Raw genomic sequence first — 19432 nt, forward strand, 5'->3', positions numbered from 1 at the left:
CTGACAATCCTGCCCTCTAGCATGTCCCACTTTGGTCCCCTTATCTCTCCTTATACTGAGCCCATCCTCAACTATTATGCCCGCCTCCTCTTCTAGTCCCTTCTCTCCCTAATCCACTCTTCCCCCAGCTACAAAATAATCTTCCTAAAACCCAAATCTAACCCACCACATGTTGATTAAGAAGCTTCAGTGGCTCCGATACCTTTGTCTCAAGGATAAAATACAACCATTAACTGAATATTCCGGCCCTTTCACATGTCAGTGGCTCCCTCCCCGCCTGCCTACCTGCTCTGGGGAATTTCCCACCATTCCAGTTAGTGACTACTTGGTATATCCCAAGTTCTTTCTTCTGACCTCAGCTGCTCCGTGCTGCTTAATCTGCTTGTCTGGCTGGACCCCTGACTTCCTCCTTAATCGAACGGTCTGTTAATTATTCCCATACCTGACTCTTCAGGCTCTGAGTCTACCTGGTGGCTCATGCACCATTTCCATGAACAAAATGTGGCTTGCCAATGCTACCATGCCCCCCATAGATACTTTTTCAGCTTTCCCCTTTGTAGTCTTTCCCCCATTAGACTCCTTGAAGGTGGACACTATTTAGATGGTGAGCCTCCTTGAGAACAAGAATCTTCTTGCTTTTCTCTTTACACAATCCTTAGTATATAGTAAGTATTTGAGAAATGTACATTTGTTTATTCAGTCATATCTCCTTATGAGATCCTTATCCATATCTTGCTTTGAATCCCTCATAGAACAACTTAAACTCTGGGTCCAACTCCATATGGGCTCATGTAACTGAACGTGGAGGATAGTGAAAAATTTGGCAACAGGAAAAGGTTTTGGAATCCAACAACTAAAACTTAAATAAATCAAAATAAATTAAATGTGTAACAAATCTGAGTTCTTTCTGGCAGCGCTTACCCATGCTGCATTGCACAATTCTGCTGCAGCCTTGATTCTGAACACACAACACGTGCACTTTGCATTGCTCATGCACCCATCGCTGCCAGAAACTCCTTGCCTCAGATTAGACCCAAGGTTGGGGAAACATTCCTTAGGTGAAAAGGGGTTGCAAGTGGAAAAAGTTTCAGGAGCCCTGTCGTAGTAGATAACATGCCCAAAATGTCGGAAGCCTTCATCCGGGTCCTTTGGTTCTCCAAGCTTACCACCCTTGGGCTGTCTGTCCTGTAGCACTTCACTTTTCCTATATAATCAGCCCGCTTCCCTTTCCAAACATACATTTCCCAGATGCCATCTTTGATAGCCCTTCTTGCATGCAATGTGCAGCAATTTACTTATACCTTCCATAAATTTCCGCCTGTCTTTTGGAACCCTGCGATTTTGATTTTGGGCTTGCGCTGTTCCATGAGGCATGGCCAACTAAGATCTTCAGAAGAAAAATGAGGTCTTGTATCATCTCAATGTCATTGAAAGTAATAAACCCAAATAAGCTAGCTTGGGTTCTTCCTTCTCTTCTAGTCTAGTCACTAGTCTGCTGTGAGATCTGTCCAAGGTACTGGAGTAACCAGTGGAGGTGCCATTCCAGCCACCTACCTCCCACTGGCTGGGACACAGACATTCTCTCTTTTTCATGTTCCAGGTGAATTGGTGGGTTGATATCTTTTGAATAGTTGTGGGTCTCTTGTATTGCTTTGGGTAGCGTTATCAGTACAATAGATGGCATTCGGGATCGGGAAAGCTTCGCCATCTGTGGGTTCTGGCATTCAATGCTCTGATTAAAGTATTCTGATTTTGCAGATGCACTAGATGAGCCAGTCAATCCTAGCTTTTATATCTGGTGCATTTAAGGAAAGACAACTCAAGAAGAAGATGGGGGAGGATGGAGGAACCCAAGCAGCCCATTGATTCCTCCAAAGTGGTCCTGAGGGGAGGGAGATATATAAGCCAGAAGTTTTTCTCAACATCAGAAGGAATTAGCTTTGGACTCTGTGCGAGACATCCTTCGTGACAGTAACGGCCACCTTTGTTCTATAGAATCATGTGGTGAATATAGTATTCCCTATTTGATATTTCCCATGGTGTTGATAGTAAGAAGATTGCTGAATGAAATTGTCTTTGTAGTTACCCATTTCTGGGGTGACAAATATTAAGGAATTGGATATGATCTTGCTATGAATTTGAGACACTTAGTTGGAGGAATAAGCCTTTAAGGCTGTGGTTTGCTTTATTTAAATGATTTTTTATGATTAACAAATGAGTGCTTATGATTAACAAATGAATTAACAAATGATTAACAAATAAATTAACAAATGAACAAAGGCACAGTCACATGACTGTGAAGATGCAGTCTACTATAGAAACTAATTTGCAAAAGTCTCTTTCCCTATCATATTTTCACAAAACACATGCTTGACAGTTGTAGAGTTTGTTCTTAACTATACATTCTCAGAAAGATTTTCTAGGGGTGAGGAATTAGGATCATGGATTGGTAGTTGTTGCTATCTTTTTAGAGTCCTTTTTAATCAATGGCACCCATTCCTTGAAAAACACGTGAGAGTCTAGTGGACTGCAGGTTCAGTGTGTCTCAACAGTGTGATATGACAACCAAAAGTTTTCCTTGTCAGGGCAGGAGTAATGGGAGAGCTATGAAGGCAATCTCTAGTGCTGAGGGGTAGAAAGAAGTTCAGTTCAGGCTCCAAGTAGGCAGAAACCAAGAGCCAGGTGGGTCAGAAGCCAGGATTTCTGGGGAACCAAAAGGAAATCCAAAGGAAACTTGGGCCCTCAAGCAGGGAATTGTAGCCAAGGAATTCTGCACAAATCAAAGGGCTACCAGGAAATAGGAGGGATGGCCTTTGTCCTTTGCAACGTGTCTCCCCATTTTATTTTTATTGTGTCTCCAATGCTCCCCAGCCAGGTTTCCCCTGAGCAGCCTGGGAGCCCAGCCACAAGGGAGACCGAGGGCTTGGAGACTGGTCTCCTCCTGGGATCCTTTCCTGTTTCTCTCTCTCTCAGAAATGTTGCCATACCTAAGTGATGAGATAAAGCTTACCTTTCTGTCATTGCTCCTGGTGAGAGTAGTGAGAGCGGACAGACCGTCGGATTTGGAATCCAAAATGACCCAAGTTCAAATCCTGCTTCTGACACTTATCAATCATGTGACCACAATCTCTTTAAATCTGTTTTCTTATCTGAGAAATGGGAATAAAAATACCTGTTTCACAGTCTTGTGGTAAGTACCCAAGGAGAGATTCCAAGCCTTAGGGAATTTGAGAAATGCTGTTTCTATTGTTTTGGGGGCGATCCTCTTTATGTGAGGATATCAAGACTGGTCACCTTAACTCCCACTCTCCACAATATGCAGTGATGGTCTGCAACTTGTGTGTTTGTGCCCTAAGCAGCTCATTGGGAGCATGGGTCACTATTGACTGCAAGAACTCTGCTGTATGGAGTGTGTGCGAGTTAACAATAATGAGGAGAGAAGCCGGAGTTAAAAGAATGTGTTCTAATGGTCAGGTGAACCATGTCATCATAGCCAGGTGCTGTGAGCAGCAGGGCTCCCCAGTAATCCTGAGAATAGAAAAGGTCACCCTGGAGGTGGAGGGGAATATCTAAAAGAAGGCAAGCTAAACAAGAATAGCTGTCCTAGCTGTAGTTTATTATGAACTCCTTGAAAGATCCAGTTGATGTGGATGCACAGAGCCCAGATGATGGCCCTCATTTTCTAAGAAGTACTCGTTGATGACTGTTAAGTTCATGATAAAAAAAAAATAGGAATGAGCACTGGGCCTGGAGGATTCTGGGTATGGTCATCCTGTTTGACATTCCCAACCTTGGAGACTTTTAAGAATTGGGTCCAATTCCAGGATCCAACTTACTGTTTATATGAGGATTCTTAGGAATAAGAAAGGATTCTTAAAGATAGCGTTTCTCTGAAGGTGTTGTTTGAGGGAGAAAAGACATTCTGTACTTAGATAACAATGACCTTTATCACTAAGATGGGAAAGCTTTGGACGTGTCCAGGATCTGAGCGGCAAGTATAGTCTAGTTTGTCTCAAGCACAGGAAGGGACAGAATAAAAAATCAGGGTGGGATGAGGGGTTAGAGCCCATGGGCCTTGAATGGCAAGATCAGGAGCTGAAGTCAGGCTTTGAGCACTAGAGTGACAAGAAGCCACCTGCATTCCCCTGAGAGCGTGGGTGTGAAGGGTCATTTGGATGAGGAGGCAAGAGCGGCTTGAAAGACTGATCAAATCACCTGAGAAATGGGAATGAATTGCTGAACCAACACAATAGCACGGGGACCAGGAAGAGTCATTGTGCGGGGAAAAATGGCTAAGATCTGGATCATTGTGGAAAGAAAATGGATAAAATCTGGGTCATTGTGGAAAGAAAATGGCTAAGATCTGGGTGCTGGTCATACAGGATGAGGGAGGCAAAGAAGAAAGACCTTTATAGTCACGGATTGTTGGAACTGAAAGGTACCTTCAAGACCATCTAGTCCGATTTTGCAGATAAGGAGACTGAGATCAGAATGAAGGAACAGAGGTGAGGCTGGGAATCAGATTGGGCTTTTGCCTCCAAGGTCCATGGTACAAACTTTCCTGACAGAACTGGGCCCTGAGCCCCGATGGCTTCTCCAAGGCCTGTCAGGTTCCTCTGTTCTAGGCCGTATTACAGCCATATAGGGAGGAGACACTTGTATCTGGGTTCCAGTCCTGCTTCTCTGCCATGGGGTTCCGGGTGGGCCGTTTCCCCTTGGCAGCTCACTCTTCCCCTCTTCAAAACTAGAGGGAGATCATCTCCAAGTTCTCTTCACATCTCTCCTCCCCGCCCTCTCCTCTTGAATCTTTCCCATCTGTTGACTTGTTCCTCCTGACCCCACCAGCCCATTTCTGTCCTTAAAAAGCCCCACTTAGCCAGACCTATCATGGTCCTGGAGGGAAAGGGACAGCATGGCATAGTGCCCAAGGGCTCTCGACATTGGACATTCGCATCACTTGCAGGAAGCTGCCATTTTTATCCCCTTTTTGCAGATGAGGAAACTGAGGCTAAGTGACTTGCCCAGATTCACAAATTCAGGTCTTTCTGACTCCTGAGTGAAGTCCATTATTTTCATCCATTACTGCATGTATTGTTTCTTTTTTATGGGAGTTCCTTGAATGACCATACCCCCTTCACCAGCGCAGAGCAGCGTGTTCTCTGCAATTTAGACTCAGAAAAGCTGCCTGAACCCAGAGAAGGTAAGGGACCCATCTCACTTTCAGACTGTGTCAGGAGCAGGACTCGGCTCTTCCAGCTTCCATCACTTCTCCACACTGCTTCTCCATGGGCCACTATTTCTAGAATGCGACATTTGGAAGGATGAGTTTCGGGAAATAAGACTGGGAAGGGAGATTGTGTCTCCCCGTTGTTTCTAGGATAAAAAACCCAAGCCGGGTATCCAGCTCCAGTTTACCTTTTCACTGTGCTCCCTTGCACCCCTTCCCATGACTGCCTGCTCTCTCCATGCTGGATGAGCCGCCCTTCTTATCTCCCCCCTCTGGCACTCTGCCCAGGCTGCTTCCCTTGCCCATTGTCCTTCTCTCTTCTGCTTTCTGTTGTCTGATCATGGGACCATAGATCTGGAAGCGGAAGCACCTCAGAAGCCATTTAGGCCAAACCCTCATTTTTGAGAAGAGGAGGCTGAGTCCCAGAGTGAGGAAGTCCCTGAGATCCTCAGAGGTGGGATTTGAATCCAGGTCTTAGGGTCTTCCCTAGGAAGGAAATTAAAGCCCTCCCTTGAGCCTTGAGCTGAACGCACCATGAGAAACTACATCACTCAGACTTCGGAGGTCTCGGTTTCCTCATCTGTAGAAAAGGGAGGCCAGTCCCAGCTCCATCTAATTTGGTGACTTTTTGAGGATCAGACAGTCCCGTCAAAGATGCAGCAGATTTTACAGTGTTTTTCTGGGAAATGTTTTTAAGAGTTGTAAAAGGGTTGTGAGAAAATATCATCTGCTTCATCCTCAGAATTTTCTTTGGGGAAAGCCTCTCTGAGGACACTAGAAATGAGAGCATGTCCTCAAAACGACAAAGTTGTCGGCAGCCCCCTTCTTCAGGGACATGCTCCTGATAATGTTCTATTTTTTGGCATACATAAGCCTGGAAATTCAGAGGGTTTCTCCCTCTACCTTTCTCTCCTTCCACCTCCCCCCCAACAAGTAAACATATGGCATCATTTAGGGGCCATTTTGGTTCCCACTAATCAATATGGGCTGATAAAATGCAGCTGGGTCATTTAGAACTCTCCATTTCAGTCCCTGGGCTCGAGCCAAGCCATTTCATCACTATGACACCACTGTTCTCAAACGAAGATGACCTTGACCTCATGAATCACCGAGCGATGTGTCTGGGGTCTTTCGAACCTCATTCTCCACCCCCGCCACTGGTGATAAGAGTCTTGCCTTGGAGAGCTGCCCACTTCATTGTCCCACGAGACAAAGACGGCCTTCCTCCTGACACTCACTCTACTCTCTCTTCCTCCACCCCGTGAGATGTAGAATGGAAACTCCTTAGGGGCCCGGTCTTTGCTGGTTTGGGCTTTGTGTCCCCAGAGCCCAGCAGAGAATGACCTCTGAGTAAATAATTGTTCATTAATTAACAGATTGATTCTGTCCCATTTTGTTTTTGTGTCCCCAGAGCCTAGCAGAGCATGAGCTCTACATAAATACTTGTTAATTGATTGATTAATTTGCTTCTTTCCCTCAAATATCTCCTTTCCTATCCATTGTTACGGCCACCATGCTAGCCCTGGTCCTTGTCTCCTCACAACTGGATGACTATGGCAGGCTCCAATGGTCTCTGCCTCCAGCCTCTTGCTCTTTTCGTTTCATATACAATGCCACAGCAATTTTCCTAAAGCGTGGCCCTGCGGTGTTAAGCAGGCTCATGCCTCCAGCCTCAGCTCCCACTCCTCCCCGCTGTGCAGCAGCCTTCTCATTTTCCCTTGCATGGGCTGTGATGACCAAGGAAGCGCTCTCCTTTCCACAGTTCAATCACCTTTGCTCTCTCACATACTACTTGTCAGCAGCTCTCAGTTCTGGTCCAAAACCAGGGAGAACTCTGTGTCCTCTCTTTCCTGGGGGAATTGTACAGGAGGAAGGAAGGATGTTGGGGTGAGAAGTAAACCTATGGGGCACCATGATGGCCTGTATTGGCTCAGGGGCAGGAGGACTTGAGTGGGGAGGACGAGAGAGAGAAATGGTCTCCTGGAGCGGGCCTTCCACCCCTCTGGCTCTAAATTTGTCTGTTCATTCCAACAGTCAACGGCCACTGTAACAGCTGTGAAGGTCATCGTGCCTCAGAAAGAGGCTGTTCTTAAGAAGGAGATATGGGAGGTCATAGTCTCTCTTCTATGAACTGCTGGGGCTGATGAGGAACCAAATTGGAGGCCGGCTGGGGGTTGAGGGGCTGACTTGGGGCTAGTGGAACCTCAGAATGCGCTGGCTCGTTTAAACCAGCTGGCTCTTCTGGGGCTCTCCCGGCACCTTCAGGATAATCGGGGACTTGGGGGTGACCGTCAGCCCAAGTCTGGCCTGGCTGTTCTGTGCAGGATGGTCTTGGAAGCTTCCAGCCAGACCCTCCATTGGGCCTGTGTGCACACAGTGACCAGTGTGGCTGATGCCCACAGATTCTTAAACCACGGCTGTGGGCAAAGATCCCCTATCCCTTGGCTTCCCGGCATTTGTGGTCCAGAGACTCAGGAAAAGCCCGTGTGTGTACTTGGGACAGGGGAAGCCTAGCACTTTTTTAATTAAATAAGGTCATCATCAGCCTACAGAAGAATGTCATCTGGGCTGTTAAAAGGAAAAGTCTCTTCAGATCCAGCAATCTGGGCTGGTGAGAGGGCACAGTGGACTCCAAGCTGGGCTGTGTTTCACCTCTTGGCTCACGGTCTCTGCCCCTACATCTCAGTTAAAACTCACCATGTATATGGAACCTATAAGACCTGTAGTTTAACAGCCGAATCCCCCTTTCACCGGCCAAATCCTCTGGCCGTGTGCCAGAGCAAACCGGATCCGGACTTGAGAAAGTTTTCCAGAAATAGGTTCCCGATAATTTTAGCCCATGGTGTTGACCTCTGTCCGAGCTGACCTCTCCACCCCCTGAGAGTCTTGGACACTTCGGGTCATTTTTCAGTTATTCTAGAACCCACTTTGTGCAGTTATGAAAGCCCACCTGAACCCATTTTGAGAAAGTCACATGCATTTAGCCCACTATAAGTACAGTAGAAAGAGCAGGAAACCGAAGTAAAGATCCTCCCTTGGGGCTCTCATAGGTTTCTTTGCCCATCCATAAACAGAAAAGCTTGGACTATATGGTCACTGAGATCTCCTCCATCTCTATGTCTATGAGCTGCCTTATGCTTTTTGGGGGTAGTGGGCTCCCCATCACTTGAGGTTATCCAACAAAATGGGTATATTCTTTCCCAAGTAGGGACTGCAGTGTGTATAGTTCAGAGCCTGTTGTGGAAGGAGTCTTGAACAGAAGGATGGGCAAAGTACTTTGTTATCCTTGGATCCCAGTGACTCTGGCTGTGTTTAAAAGCCAGAATCTCCCTAACCACTTCTTGATAGGAGATCTTCCAGCACTTGTAATAAGATCATGCTGTGACCTCAAGCAAGTCACTTCTCTGGTAGCCAAAAGGTAGGGGTGAGCTAGACTATAGGGCAGTCGGGTGGGGTCAGAACTTGTTGAATAGGGAAATCCCAAGCATGGTTATTAATGGTGTGATCCTGACTCGAACCCCCTGCTTAGCCTTCTGCTGCTGAACATTTGCTTAACACGTGGAGGGCAGTGGTCCGAAGGAGCGGCCGGGGGTCCACAGAAAACGGGGACAACTCGGTCCACAGCCCTCAAACTCGGGTCCGGAGGGACCTCTGGTGATGAGGAGTGGGGTGGAACGTCCAGGGCCCTCTGACTCCAAACCAGGGCTCCTTCAGCCGGCCCCCCACAAAGCTCTCCCGCCTTGTTTTCAGATCTGGTCAGCCAGGGGGAGTCGTGCCAAGGGTGGCCAGCCTTGGCTCTGGACACAGGCCAAGGCACTGACCGCAGGACTGGTGAGATTTTTTTCCTCTGATGCTGCTTTCTGGACCAACATTTCAACTTCAATTTTCATTCTGCTATCCCTGTGACAGAAAGAGAGCAGGTTTCTCGTGTTGCCCTTTCTCTCACCCTCACCACCCTGAATTCAGAGACCAATTTTTGTTTATGAGCATAATGAGGAATCTCATGCAGCTGACTGGAGTTTACTGAGCGAGGAGTGGATTTCTTTCTGACTTCAGTGGTAACAGGGAGCTACTGAAGTTTACTGAGTGAGGGGTGGATGTCTGACTCCAGGGGTCTAGGGAGCTACTGAAGCTTACTGAGTGAGGGTGACATGGTCAGACCTTCACTTTGCCAGTTTAAGTGGGCAGAGTATTGAGGAGGGAGGTCCAATTAAGAAACCACTGTCATAGTTCAGGTGTGAGGTAGCCAGGGCCTGACTAAGGGTAGCGGCTGTGGGAATATGTGTAGAGGAAGAAAGTCTAAGATTTGGTGATTGTGGGCTCTGTGAGGTTGGTGAGGAGTCCTCGAAGAGGGAAACAGGCCTGTGAAAGTGGGTGAGTGGGAAGCGGGGCTTTCATAGGGAGAGGTAGGGAGGTTCTGGCTCTGCCATCCCCGATTGGTTTCTTGCATCTGCCAGCACAGCCTGGGAGTGTCAGGGTGGGCTACCATAAGACCTAAAAATTCACAGAAGGGATACAGAAGCTCCAGAGAAATGGAGGGCTGGGCTGAGCATCAGGGAGGGAGGCTGGGTCTGGGGCCTCCTGCCTGAGGCCAGCTCTGCCTTTGGGTCCAGTCACTGGCTCTGCCCAGTACCCGCCTCCTCCATGAGCCTCTAGCCCCGAATGTTCTGGGACCGGAATCCCCCCAAGCCAGAACCTCTGATTTCCTTGGTGACTGGCAGCTACATGGCTGTGACCTCAGAAAGGAGGGACACCTCCGGCCCCTGGAGGGGCCACCCCCCAAGTCTTCCCTTTAAAATACCTGCTCTGCCCTGATCCTTGGGGCGGCCTCTCATAGGCCTGGAATGAAGATAGGCCTGCAGGCCCTGGCCAGAGCTCGCTAGAATCATGAACCTCTTCATGGGGGCAGCCTCCTTTCACAAGGTTTTCATCTACTCCATCTTCTCACCGTACTCTAAAGCCAATAATGTCAGAGGTACAGAAGAACCGGCCCTGAACCTTGTTCGGCCCCCCCTTTTTTAGTGGTTAGCACCCCACTAAGGTTCAAGGTGGGTGGGCTGCCCTGGACTTAATCCCTGTGACAGAAAGAGAGCAGAAGTTTCTCACATTGCCCCGTCTCTCACACTCACCACCCCGAATTCAGAGACCAATTTTTGGGGTCACAAAGGGGTCCCACAGTCAGACTCCTCCAATTCCAATCTGACCAGCTGGCCAAGTCACATCACCCTGTTTGCCTTGGTTTCCATCCGTACAATGAGCTGGTGAAGGAAATGGCCAACTGCTCTAGTGTCTCTGCCAAGAAAGCCCTAAAATGGAGTCTCGGATGGTCAGACATGAGTAAACAGCAACAAATGGCTGCTCTTGGTCTAGCCGGACTAACCTGATTTCCTACCACATTTCCCTGTTCGGCTCCTGCACTTCTTGAGATCAGTATTCTCCATATGAAGGCTATTCCATGACCCCTTGTATCTATTCACCTCCTTTGGAAGGGACCATTCTAGCCACAAGTCGCATTCCAGTACGTGTCCTAGGTCAAACTTGTCTCTCTCCCTATTTATGCTGTTAATTCTCTGCACACATTGGGTGCTTTGTATGTAGAAATAGGAAGTTCTGGCTTTTTTTACTTCAATTCTTAGAAATTGGCTTCCATGGATTGTTTTACCTGCTACTTTCTGGTAAATTGGCAGAATATTTCTCTTATTCTCTTCAGTTTGAAGCCCTCAATCAGGTTCATTAGGCAAATGGCACTACTGTCTCTTGGAAGGGGCACTGTATTGACCAGAAGGTCAAGGCCACATCATCCTAAATTTCATTTATTTATTTATTTGCTTGTTTGTTTTTCTGAGGCAATTGGGGTTAACTGACTTGCCCAGGGTCCCACAGCCAGGAAGTGCTAAGTGTCTGAGGCCAGATTTGAACCCAGGTCCTCCTGACTTCAGGGCCACTGCACCATCTAGCTGCCTGCACATCATCCTAAATTTTAAGCCAAAATCCAGAAATGCAAATCCCATTCTCTGACATCATGTTCTTAGCTGTGAATTTCTTCTGCTGCCCTCTTCTTTAAAAACAAAACAAGAGTCTCTCTCGTGCCTTTTGTCTTTATTTCATACCATGGCCTCTTTCCTGGATCTTTTCTCTCAGAGCAATGAAAAAAGGTAGCTAAGTCTCCCGCATCTCACACCCACAATCCACCTGCCTTTACATTGGGAAGGGAATTATAGCATCCTCTGTTCTTTGGAACCAAGATTGTCCATTGCAATGAATCAGAATCCAGCCTTCTTTTAAAGTTTATTTCATCCGTGTTATGAGTTATCATGTGTATCTTGCCTTGATTCCTGTTTCTTCCCTCTGAATCAGTTTTAAATGTCTTCTCATATTTTCTGACTTTATATTCTTTTTTTTTATTTTAATAGTTTTTATTTACCAGATATATGCATGGGTAATTTTATAACACTGACAAACCTTTTGTTCTAATTTTTCCCCTCCCCCCCCATGGCAGGTTGACCAATACATGTTACATATATTAAAGTATAAATTAAATACAATATATGTATACATGTCCAAACAGTTGTTTTGCTGTACAAAAAGAATCAGACTTTGAAATAGTGTACAATTAGCCTGTGAAGGAAATCCGAAATGCAGGTGGACAAAATTAGAGGGATTGGGAATTCTATGTAGTGGTTCATAGTCGTCTCCCAGAGTTCTTTCGCTGGGTGCAGCTGGTTCAGTTCATTACTGCTCTGTTGGAACTGATTTGGTTCATCTCATTGTTGAAGAGACCACGTCCATCAGGTTGATCATCGTACAGTATTGTTGTTGGAGTATACGATGATTTTCTGGTCCTGCTCATTTCACTCAGCATCAGTTCATGTACTGACTTTATATTCTTACTGTTCAATAATATTAGTTGCGTTACGTTCATATTCCAAATTTGGTTCGTCAGTCCCCGGTCAATGGGCACCTGTTTTGTTCCAAGGTTTTTTTCATTCCCCAAAATGTGTTAGATGTTGTTACCTGTGGATCTTTCCATCACTGACCTGTGACCCCTGCGACACAGGCCCTGCTGTGGGATTACTGATAGAATCATGATTTAGAGCTGGGATGGGGAGGCCATCTGGACCCCTCCTCTCTTTTTACAAAGAAAGAAATTAAGTCCCTACAAAACTTCAGGGATTTTGTCTAATGGGTAATAAGCTTCAGCGAGATTTGAAATCAGGCCTTCTGACTGGAGTGTTCTTTCCACTGGACATGGTTTGAGGACTTCTTGCCGATTCCAAATTGTTTTGTAGACTGGCTGCACCAGTGCACCGGCCATCCTCACCCGGTGGGAGCCATTTTTATCCTCTTTTCCACAGTGATGACCCCTTCTGATCAAAGCCCCGATCTGTAGTAATAAAACCATTGGATCATGCTCAGGAGGACTCTCGGGGGCCTCCTGGCAGCATCCCTTGGAGGAGCACGTGTGCACCCAGGAGTCATTTTTGACAAACCTCAGACAATGAGTGTTTACTTTGGAAGAACCTGCTGTGCACGAAGCGGGGGGCCTGGTTCTGGGGGACAGTCCATGACCAGCTAGGGCAGGAACCGGCCCCGGGGAACCATGAGAAGCAGAAGCAGGGCTACGCTGGGGGAGCCGTGAGCAGGGGAGGACGCTGGGGGACCAGAGTGGGCGAGGGGACTTCCTGCAGAGGGGCAAAGCTGAGCGGGGCATCCGCTTTTGTCCAATCCCAGTCCCTGTTACAGAACAGACTATTCTCTCTGGCGTCCTCTGTGGAGGGGCGGGCCCTTTGCCCATCTTTTGGGTCTGTGGCAATGCATGGAAAGTGGAAGGGGGGTAAGAGCCTCAAAGTGGTGCCTTTGCTGTTACTTCTCATGCTTTCCTTGACCCCTAGACTGGGGTCCCTCAGTGTCCCCAACATTGCCTAGGGCCCCCAAGATCTGAGGAGCAGGTCCTCCCTGCCGCTCCTCCCTGAGGGGCCGACGTGCAGATACAGCTGATAACGGGCTCAACAGCTCGCACACGCAGGGCGGCCAGGCAGGACGCAGAGCCGGGTCACGGGCTGCCACTCGCTGCTTCCACCGTCCAGAAGCCCTGGCTCCTGCGGGAGAGACCTCAGCGGCAGGGTGGGGTATGGTGGGGGATGATGGCCTCGGGGTGAGGGAGCACTCAGGCTCAGCGGGCTGTGGGGGTGGGGAGGACCGGCGCACGGCCCAGGGCAGGGCTGGAGGGATGGGAAAGAAGGGGGTGCTGGGGGCTCAGCTGAGGAGAGAAGGCAACCAGCGGACCCTCAGTTAATGGGACAGAAAAGGCTTATTAATGCTCGTTAAATAAATGAAGGGGAAAGAATCAAAAACCGTTCATCAGAAAAGTGCCCGGCTTTAGCTCCTGAGCCGCCTCATGATTTCCTCGGGTTTTCCAGGCCGGAGCACAGCAGGCAGGGAGCACTCCCGGATTCCGGCCCAGCTCCAGGCTCTCTGGGGCAGCTGGCGGAGGGAGCAGCCGTGTCTCTGCTGAGAAACCCCCACAGGCCCGGGCCGACCCCCGAGGCGCTCCCTCCGAGGACGGCGCTCCAGGCGCTGTGCCAGACAGTGACCTCTCCCGTGACCCGAGCCTCCCGGAGCGCCAGGCCGTGCCCCGTGACCCCTGGGGGCTTCCAGTCATTCTCTAAAGTAACGTCACCGCTCGTTGCCTCATCAGGCGCCCGAACCGGGACTGCCCCACGTGGCCGTGGGGCCTGGTCCCGCCCGGCCGCCAGGAGCAGGTGCAGGGGCAGCAGGGGGGAGGGGGAGCAGTCCCGCGCCCTCCCGCAGGGGGTCTGAGTCGGGTCTGCAGAGGCGCACGTGGTCGGGACCATTCTCACCGGGTCGGGCCGGCTCCGTTGCACCCTGGGCCGAGGGGTGGGGGCGGGGCTGCTGGCTCCTTCCGGTTCAGCCATGAGCCACAGCTCTGTTTCTCTCTTCCAGAATGCATGAACTGCACCCGGCTGAACGACATGAACGAGAGGCTATCAGCGCTGGAGGTCAAGGTCAGGACCGAGCCTGGGGGGGGGGAGAAGGGAGAGGAGGGGAGGACGGAGAGTGGGGGGAGAAGAGGAGGAGGAGGGGCGGCTGGCCCCCCGGTGTGCAGTGGCGCCAACCTCCGGAGGCCCCGACCAGGCCCCGCCCATGGAGCAGCAGAACATCCACAAGCCAAGTCTCCAAGGCAGCACCTGGGGGGGGAGGGGCGGTCTGCTTCCCCCTGGCGCTTTTACCTCACGGCTAAGTGCCGGGACACACCCACAGACACACTTCAGCCAATCCTGGTCCCGAGGGCAGAGTGGCGGCTCTGGGTGTTTGCTCCTCCCCTTCCGCCCGTCTCACACTGGGTCCTGACTGGCGGGAACAGCATGGTGGCGAGCCCGCCCCCTCCCGCTCGGAGGGCGCCGGCGCTTTAGACTTACCGCTGGCCGGCCCCCCAGGTCTTCCCCCGGATCCCGCCGTCCTGGCCGCCCCTCCGCCCGCGCGGACCGCTGTCGCCCGCTCCTTTCAGCCGGTCCGGCCCTCTCTGACCCCATTTCGGGGGTTCTTGACAAAGATTCTCCTAGGGCGGCCGTTCCCTCCTCCGGCAGCTTTTACAGATCAGGAAACTGAGGCACCTCAGGGCGGGGCCTGGCCCAGGGCGAGGCGCGTGGCAGCTCTTCCACCCCGCCCTGGGCGGACCAGCATCTGGTCCAAGGGATTCACTGTACAGGTGGGGAAGCTGAGCCCCAGGGAGAGGGAGGGACGAGACCGTAGAGCCCCTCCTGGCTCTGCAGGGGGCCTCCTGCACCTTGTAGCCCTAGTGTGCGCTCCGGGTCTCCCTCGAGGATGTGCAGAGGGATGGGCAGCGGGAGCTGTGGCTGCCTCGCGGCAGGCGCTCCTTCTCTGGGTGGCAGGGACCGCCCCCAGCTGCCCATCCCTCTGTGCTTGCCAGTCTGTGTGCCAGCTTTAAAAAGGCCAAAAGCGACAGGGTGAGAGAAGACCCAAAACCCCATGTATAAAATGCCACCTGGGCTTCCCCTGGGCCTCAGAATGTAGACTGGGAAATGAGAGGCGGGCGCAGACAAAAGATAGGTGGGGCCTGATGGCAGCTGAGGTTCCAGCCAGGCCGCTGATGTGATCAGTCATCTATCTGAAAAGCAATCAGAGAGCGGAGAGGGATTGCACTTGGGGAGAATACAGGCCCTTTAAACCAACAGGGCTGTGTCCAGTGCGAGCAGCTCCAAAGTAATTGCCAGAAGATGAGAAGAGATTTAGAAAGCCGTAAATAGAAGGGACCAGATAGGTTAACTGCCTGGGAGAGAGAGGGTTTGCTTGTATTTCTTCAGATGGAGAAGGAATCAGATGGGTGCCAACGAGTCGTATTGGCCTTGTCCATCGGAGAGAGACAGAAAAGGAGAAAGACCTCAAAACAAAGGAGAAGATCTAAGAAACATCTGACACTGATGTGACACATGGCTGATAAGGAGACTGTTATAGAACTTTAAAACCAGCAGGAATCATTGGATTCCCTAACACAAGATGAGACTATTGTAGGACTTTAAAACTTGCAGGAATTATTGGATTCCTGGCACATGAACTAATATAGACAATGGATTCCTTTTAGACTATTCCTAGGACTTATGAATATGTTCCTCATATGTTACTGTGTGTTTATGTAATTTCTGTAATTATGTGAAATATCTCCCATATTGATGAATTTATATATACCTGTTTCAAGGTCATGACCACCCTATGTTGTAAATCAAAAGAAAGGGGGCGATGTTAGGATTCTTGCAGATGTTATGGGCCAGAACTTGAGACAAGGTAATGTGCTTAGTTCACACCTTTAAAGGAGCTCACTCATTGGTTCTGTAAGGAGTTCTCACAAGCTCATGGAGTACCCACAAGCCCATTCTTTGGGAGGATATAAGGAGCCAACAGTGAGTCAGGAAGGAGTCTGAATTGAGTCAAGGGGAGAACTTCAGGGAAGCTCAAGGAGATACAGAGCTGGGACTCAGTGGATTCGCAAGTCCAGCAGATTCATAAGTCTACATGCAAAGCCTGCTCGTGGACTTCCAGGAGATTCATAACTAGCATTGAATTCTGGGAAACCCACAATCCCACACTCTCAGAGGCAGAGTCTGATTCATTCCCATGGCTACTTTCGTGCTGGCTGAAGGCTTTGGATTCAGAGGGAACGAGACTGAAACTGGCTAGAGACATTCTGACAGGAAAAGATTCAAGGACACAACACAGAATCTGGATTTTAACTCCTGGCTGCATTTTGGGGATTATTGAACTGAAACTAAAGCTAAGGCTGCCTCCCCAGAAGCTCCCCAAGAAACCTCCTCCCAGAGAACAATTACAATCTAGAGACAACAGAACATTACAGGGACCCACAAGGGCGAGGACCCACAAGGGCTGTTTCTAATTTGTTCCAGTGGCTCGTCCTCGGGAGCCAAAGTCAGCTCTTTCCATGTGCTTCAGTGTCCAGTTGGACAGTGTTTCAGGGCGTTGAGTACCTGGTGAGTGCTTCTGGGACGAGCTGTAACAGCAACTCCTGGAAATCTCATAGATGAGGGAGATCAGCTGCCCCCATGACCCCAAACAGTGGGGAAGTCGTGGATCAACTTCAGTAAAGTCAGGGAGCAGCTTCAGGGGAGAAGTTGTGGATCAGCTTCCTGCTGAGAGGCGAGCTGAGCTCCTGTCATAGAGCTTGTACAGAAAAGGAACCTGAGAGCCAGCATTAAGGCATTGGAAGTTTGGTTCTGGGATGTGTTCTCCCTGCCTGGTGATGTCCCAGGCTTCCCATCCCAGGCACAAAGCTGCCCCTTCGTCGTGGAGGAGTTGCCAGCTCCGAGCATCCTCACGAAGAGGGGCATCCTGGTCCCCGCGCAGCCCGGAGCTGGTTCAGGAGTGCTTCGTGTGACCCGTCTTCAGGACAAGTGCGTCTGACACACTTTGTCAGGGACCTCTTGTATGGGGGCAGCCTCCGGAGCTCCCCAAGCTGATGGATGGCTGCCATGACTGCCTGCGTGAATGCTGCTCTGTGCGCTCTGGGACAAGGCTCACTGCCCCGCCCTCAGTGACCGTCTTCATGTTAAATGGCGTGAATGTCACAGAAAGTGGTTTTCTCTCTGATCCCCAACATGAACAAGATGAAAGATTGAATGAGACAGTGGAAGCCTGCCCTCGGAGAGCTTAACACGTAGCAAGAAATCCAACAAATCTATAACTAAGAATGACTCACGATCTGTGCGGAAGGGAAGCCCCATTGAGTCCTCCAGGCCCAAAGTTAGCACTTAAAAAATACCGTCCAACCAGCTGAACCATGGCTCCTGGCCAGGAAGCTCAGGCAGGGACTGGACCAGGTCAGCAGTGCCGTGGATTGTGGGAAACTGACCCTTGTGATCACACCCTCATATTGGAGTCTCCCACTGACCCCCATACTCCCTCCCAGGGCATCGGAGGCTCTCGGGCTCGCACCCACATTGGTATTTCCCATCATCACATGTAGTGATCTCCCAGCCCTGTCCCTGCTGCCAAGAGGAATCAGCTGAGCTGTGAACCAAAAGTCAGTGACTTGTGAATCCCTGTGATTTATATAGCACTGAGTACACAGAAAGAGCATAATAAATGCTTGCTGATTGACTATGGATGCCTTGGGGAAAATACCATGACTGTACAGGTCTCACCATTCTGCCCCTGAATGAGTGTAACACCTTCTGGGAAAATACCTCAGGGGTCAAAGGGCACAGTGACTGTGGAGGTATCACAGAGTGATGGGTCGGTCCTGCAGTGTGCTACGCCAGGTCCAACCCGATTAGGAAAGCCGAGTGTTAAATTTTCAGTGTTCATAGCCGTACCTTAGCTCAGAAACCAACAGGCACTTTACATGAGGACTTGATGTATTTTTGAGTTGATTTTCTGTTCTCTCTCTCTCTGCCCCTCCACTCTCTTCCCTTCCCCCCTTTCCCTCCCTCCCTTCCTCCCTCTGTGTGTGTGTGTGTGTGTGTGTGTGTGTGTGTGTGTGTGTGTGTGTGTGTATATATATATATATATATATATATATATATATATATATATATATGTATATATGTATATATATGTATGTATATGTGTGTATGTATATGTATATATACATATGCTTTTCTGTACATAAGAAAGTGACGGAGAAATGTGATTAATGCAGAGTTAACTTAAATGTATGTCAAGTGTATTTTTCCCCTGGAGAGCCGATAGTTAAACATGCAGCCTGCTCAAGTCCATCCCTAGAGCAACGTCCCTGGGCCCCTGGGGCTGCTGTTCTCAGAAAGCAGCCCCTCCAGGGCCAGGAAGTTCGGGGCTTGGGGAGGCAGAAGGGGGGGCACTCAGGCAGCTTGAACCCCTTAGAAGGGGGAGGGGAGCAGGAAGCCTCTTTTCCTTTGGAATGCTTGGAATGGTCTGGGGGGCTGCTAAGCCCCCCCCCCATTTGCTTCTTTGCAGGTGAGCGCTCTCCCGCCCAGGGCCAGAAGGGGAGTACCAGCCTGCCCATTCAGCAGGCACAGCCCTCAAGTCCCTGGAGGGCCAGGCGTGGGGCAGTAGTGGGGGGGGTCCCCGAGGACGGGAGGGAAGCGTGGGGGGGGCAGCTGGCTGGAAAGAGCCCCTCACATCCATTTGGCAGGAAACTGCCCAGACTGCGGGTCTCAGCAGTACAACCTCCCTCCCCCTCCCTTGTTGCTGAGCCAGCAGCTTTCCGGGCTCAGAAGACATTCCCAGGGGCCTAGTGAGCTGGAGGCGGGAAGCGGATTTTGGGGTGAGGAGGGGAGCAGGAGATAAATTTTATTTTTTATTATATATATATATTTTATATTATTATACATTATATAATGTTACATTATGTATTATATTACTATATTATATTATGGTATATAATATTTAGTTACATCGTTATAACATATTTAATGTAATTCTTTACAAAAACTTACAGCAGAGCTGGCTTTTTCCAGGCTCTCTTGCCTGAGCAAGGACAGGCGGGCCCCACACGAGGTCATTCACCACAATCTCAGAAAATCCTGCTAAGTCTAGGGGAGCGAGCTCGCCAGGGACCCTCGAGGAAGGGGAGGGCCCTCTCCCGGCAGAGCTTGGGTCAGCTCGCTCGCTCTTCCCACTTGTCAGAGGCTCCCACGGGCCTGTGCCCTCCCTCTAGGCAGGATCTGAACCCAG

The 19432-nt window shown here is 49.8% G+C and overlaps 1 protein-coding gene across 14 annotated transcripts in view; it reads left to right on the plus strand.

Moving 5' to 3' along the window:
* COL26A1 (collagen type XXVI alpha 1 chain) overlaps window positions 1–19432 on the plus strand; it is a 190875-nt gene that overhangs the window by 159301 nt on the left and 12142 nt on the right. For all 14 annotated transcript variants that reach the window (XM_074264211.1, XM_074264213.1, XM_074264208.1 and 11 more), the window contains one exon: window positions 14192–14253. In XM_074264211.1, the coding sequence (XP_074120312.1) occupies window positions 14192–14253 (62 nt within the window). The remainder of the gene's footprint in view (window positions 1–14191; window positions 14254–19432) is intronic.

Source organism: Sminthopsis crassicaudata, chromosome 4 (genome assembly GCF_048593235.1).
Source record: "Sminthopsis crassicaudata isolate SCR6 chromosome 4, ASM4859323v1, whole genome shotgun sequence".
In the NCBI taxonomy this organism is placed as follows: Eukaryota; Metazoa; Chordata; class Mammalia; order Dasyuromorphia; family Dasyuridae; genus Sminthopsis; species Sminthopsis crassicaudata.